Source organism: Anopheles ziemanni, chromosome 2 (genome assembly GCF_943734765.1).
Source record: "Anopheles ziemanni chromosome 2, idAnoZiCoDA_A2_x.2, whole genome shotgun sequence".
In the NCBI taxonomy this organism is placed as follows: domain Eukaryota; kingdom Metazoa; phylum Arthropoda; class Insecta; order Diptera; family Culicidae; genus Anopheles; species Anopheles ziemanni.
Genome location: NC_080705.1, coordinates 55,902,387 through 55,907,539, shown reverse-complemented (window position 1 = coordinate 55,907,539; position 5,153 = coordinate 55,902,387). Strand labels below are relative to the sequence as shown.

At 39.8% G+C, this 5,153-nt stretch overlaps 1 protein-coding gene across 1 annotated transcript; it reads left to right on the top strand.

Moving 5' to 3' along the window:
* The first annotated feature begins 4,027 nt into the window (after positions 1-4,027).
* LOC131281327 (brachyurin-like) lies at positions 4,028-4,945 on the top strand. Its single transcript, XM_058310653.1, has one exon. It carries the CDS (start codon positions 4,043-4,045, stop codon positions 4,943-4,945), a length of 903 nt encoding a protein of 300 aa, XP_058166636.1. The 5' UTR covers positions 4,028-4,042.
* The last annotated feature ends 208 nt before the right edge of the window (positions 4,946-5,153 follow it).

The window sequence follows — 5,153 nt, the reverse complement described above, 5'->3', positions numbered from 1 at the left end:
CACTAAACATATCGCGAGACAAGTGTAAAGAGCTACAAGTAGGTTATACATTAATAACACTCTAAGCCAATATTGCCATTTTTGTAAAAGTTTGAAAAGTGTTTAGAAATATATTTACATATTGTGGGAGATTTTCACAACAATTTCTTAAATGAAATAGGCCATCGGAAATTCTGGATCACACTGTTCCAGTTGTGGTACATGGCCTAGCGGATAGTGTCGTAAAATAATATCCCAAGTAGTCTAAAGTGCTCCTCGGAGCAAAGTCATGGAATATGGTCGCCATGATATGGCTGAAATCAAATGTCATGGCCAAAGTCATGTGCATACTTCCTCCAGAACATATATCGAATGCCTCAATTATTGTTGAGTAAGAGAAATATACTAAATTGCCAACTTACACAAACTTTGCAGACCACTGGTACGTTGCGCCTTTCTTTTTGTCGATTTTACTCAAAATACGAACTTCACTGCTATTCGTTACTAAGTACCAGAGTTCACGAGAATTTTGTATGAGTAACACTCATCTCAATTTTAGCTTTGCATGAAACACTCATAATCTCAATATTAGCTTTGCATGAAATTTTGCAATGGTGCTAACAGGCTATTCTAAGGTATTTAAACCAGGAATCAAATACGGTCCAGAAAATCAATTTTTACTCTTTTTTTCTCCTTCCCATTTGCCTCTTTCAATATGTTCTCTCTATCTCTTTCTCCATCGCACTCTTTATCAAAAGTTGATTCAGCACCCGGTAGTAAATTGATGCACAATGTTTTAAATTCATTAATAACCTTATGACTACGATAAGCGACCATCCTGACCGCCGAAAATTGTGCCGTCATCCTACCTGACCCACTGACGCACTACGCTGCCTTATCATAGGATTAAGAGTGCAACGCATTCAAGGTGGCGATAAGCAACTAACACTACCCTCGATAAACGGAGTCCGTGCTATGGCCAGAGGCGGATCTACCTATAAGCGGACTGAGCGGCCGCGGGGGCCCCGAGCTTAAAGGGGCCCCGTGATGAAAACCCCAGACCGCAAAAGTAACTACCAATTTTATTTATTCTCTCAGCGGTACACATACTTTGATCAAAGTTAGTACAGATGTATTTTAATATTGCTTATCCATTGTTAATTTTCACCTAAAACCTTGCAGAATATGTTTTCATGAATCTTCTTTCTCATCTAATAATGTCCGTTTGACTTCAAATGCTCTCAATTTACGGTCTACCAGCAAAAAATAAATTTAAAATGTTTTCGTCATCGCTGTTAAAATTGATAAAAAGATTTGATAATTTGAGAGCGATTTAAAAAAACCCCTATTGCGATTGCGATAAACTTGTTTAGATTGCTTAATTCAGAGTAATTATTTTCAGATAATGAAGATCTAATGTCTGATTTCATAAAATAAGCAAATATGCGTCCTTTATGTGTATAAAGGATTGCTAACTGTTGTAAATAATAAGTCCAATTTTGGCCATAAGTATAGAAACACTTAGAGCAATGGAAATATCTGGAGGGCCCCGTTTATCTAACCGCTTGGGGCCCCCGAACGGATTGATCCGCTTCTGGCTATGGCTGATTTTTTTAATGTCTACTGAAAGTATTCATCAAACTGAAAAATAGTTGGAAAATTAAGTCTTATTTGTATCGTCGACCTGTTAACTATTTATTCGGATCGTAAATCTTGAAAACTTTTAACTACAGAAGGTTTCAAATATGTATAGCGAGCGGTTGCACAGTCCGAAACAAAAACTTTCTTCGCGTGCCATCGAGGAAGACCTCCCTTATATCATTTTCTCTCTATCTCAATATGCCCTTTACTTTACGCTCCCGATTCCCTATCACAACCCAGGTACAATTCGGTCCTTACTAACCACCGCTATGCCTAGCTACGGCTCACTAGCTACGGCTCACTGGGTATCAATTTATTATGATTAAGATTATTCGCTGTTCCAACAACCAGTGTCTTGTATCTCGTGAGGGACAAGCTCGCACAAGGTTTCTCCTAACGAATGAAAAAATGTAATGTCGTATAAATTTGTTTGTGTATTTTTGTTATACTTTTTATAGTGGTAAGTTGTACAACATCCCCTAACGTAACTAGGCCGTTCGAAATACCGGTGGGTGACAGATTCGAGATTAGATCCCACCGCACTAGCGTGGTGTTTTGTCGCACTATCGTGGCCAAATTAAACCCCGAAATCAATGTATTTATTTATTTCTTATTTCTTTGATCACGAACGGTGCCCAGCCGTTTTCAAGTACTTGAACGGCGCTGCTATGGTGCCCAGTCGATTGTCTATTTTTCTTATGCGCTCTTTTGGGGCGGTTCAAGTGATATGTACATTACATGCAATATCATCAATGCAATATGATAAATAACCTACTAAATTTAATGTTTTATCAATGCAATATGATAAATAACCTACTAAATTAAATGCTTGTATTTTGTGGACCAGTCAAATGTTGACTTATTGATTAAACTCGTCTCAAGTGAACGGATCACACCAGTGATAAAAGTCTCGTTTCTGCATTAGCAAAGGTTTTTTCGGACGTGGTTCTTCCTCAATGAAAGTGAAATGGAAGACATTTTTCAGTGTGTATGGGTAATTAACGTAGAACCTCACCCGACATTTGTTTAATAGTTTTTTATGCGTTGATCATTAGGGTAAGTGCACCCATAGTGGAGCTAGTACCAATAGTGGTTGTAGTGGAATAAAATCCTAGCTCTACGCCGATATATATATACAATGGAGTTATTTGTTCTTCTATGAAATGTTCTTTGATCTTCTGTGGAGTGTTTAAAAGATGAACCATCTCATTCCGTAATATAGAAGCTCCAAAATTCATATTTTCAAAACAGGTTGTCCCAACATGCTGCATTCCTTAAGAATCTATAACGAATATCATGATTTCCTTAAGGCTATAAATCACTGCAAAATCATTAAAACCATATGATTTCGCTACTGACATACCCCAATATAATTGATTTATACGAACTTAGTGCATTTTAGCATAATTTTATTATATTTTCATAGTTTTTACCATAGTGCCACTATAGGCACAAAAACCAGAGCTGTTCCTATAGTAGCCATAGATTTTTAGTATAAGTATATTTTAGTTTTATTCCGGTTTTGGCCAATATAATCAGGTAAATTTAGTGATTTTATTCTGTTTCTACAAAATAAACAAATCGGAACTGGAGAGAAGGCTCAGCAGAAGAAGCAGAGGAAAGAAAAAAGAAAGCGGACGAAGGATACGCTATAAAGCATATATGTACTATAGTTTGAGCTGTAATATTCAGAGCATATTTTTTGAATTAAAATTGGACATATTTCGGTAAAACAATACAGTCTTTTCAATGACAACGCATTGGTCAAGGAGTATTTTACCGTTCTGTTTGAAATATGCTTCAAAAATAAGTAATAGTCAAAATATATTCAAGTTTTTCGTACTACCACCACTATAGGAACACGATACCACAACTATAGGAACCATACCACCATAATAGGAGCAACCGACTAGGAAGAAAAATACGCTTTTTTTCGTGTATTTTGTATAGTTTACGGTGAAAATAGATGTTTTTCAGAAGAAAAGGCATGTTTCGATCATAATTGATTCAAATATGTAGAATATTGTGTTCTTAACACTCGTAAATTACACCTAATTGGTATTTACATTACTAAGTGCACCACTATTGGTACAGTTACCCTACTACGATGTTTTAAAAAGTAATTTACACTCTTATGTTAGTTTGTTCGTTTATCTTTGATGAACACCTATTGTTGTATATTGTTTTGGTTGAAGAAATCGCCCACTCATGGTTTATTTGCTTGGTTTTCCCAAGCTCCAATAATAAACAGGTCTACAAGATATGAGATATCAATCAACGTTCAAAAGATTACCAACGTTATGCGTAGACTTCTTGCTGCGAAATTTTGATAATGCTCACGTTGTCTAATCGTTTACAATCTTTTGGGTGTTTTTATATAAAAGGCGCCAGCACTTAACATTCGTCAGTTAAAATCGTCAAGATGAAAACCTTCGCCCTACTCGTTGGTCTGCTCGCTGTTGCCAGTGCCGAATGGATCGATATCGATTGGTCCAAGGTGCGCCCGATCGAGGATTTCGATCACTACTGGGCCCGTCTGCCGGCTGAGCTGCAGGTCTACCGTCACATGCGGCCATCGGCTCGCATCGTTAACGGCAATGAGGCTACTCCCGGACAGTTCCCGTACCAGATTGCGCTGCTCAGTGAGTTCGGCGCCGGAACCGGTCTGTGTGGAGGATCCGTCTTGACCAACAACTACATCCTGACCGCTGCTCACTGCGTTGTGTCTGGTGCTACGACCCTGGCCACCGGAGGTACTGCCATTATGGGAGCTCACAATCGCAATGTCCAGGAGCCAACGCAGCAACGAATCCGTTTCTCGACTAGTGGAATCATCCGCCATCCGCAGTACACCCCGACCAATATCCGCAATGACGTCGCTGTGGTGCGCCTTGACTCGCCAATCACCTTCAACGCTCGCGTCCAGCCTGTTCGTCTTCCTGGCCGCTCGGACACTCGTCAGTTCGGAGGAGTCATGGGAACCGTCTCTGGATTCGGTCGTACCTCGGATGCCACCCAGGCCACCTCGGCTGTCGTTAGGTACACCACGAACCCGGTCATGACCAATGCCGACTGTATTGCTCGTTGGAACACCGCCCTCATCCAGCCCCAGAACGTGTGTATGAGCGGAGACAACGGTCGCTCGGCGTGCAACGGTGACTCCGGTGGCCCGCTGGCTGTTCAGGATGGTGGAAGCCTCCAGATCGGTATTGTGTCATTCGGATCAGCCGCCGGCTGCTCCATTGGTATGCCTTCGGTCTACGCTCGCGTGTCCTTCTTCCTGGGATGGATCGAGGCCAACTCCAACTTCGTTGCCAGCCCCTAAGGATATAGTTTTGAGTAATAAAGAAATAAAATGTAAAAAAAAACTCTACAATAGTCTCAAATGCAAGCTCCAAAATCATTAATAATACCATCAGCATTGCCTTATAGATCACGACAAATTCTGTTATATCGAAACATATCGTTACATACAAAAGTTTGATGATGATGATGATTAGTGTATGTATTAGATGGTGTCAATTGGACAAATA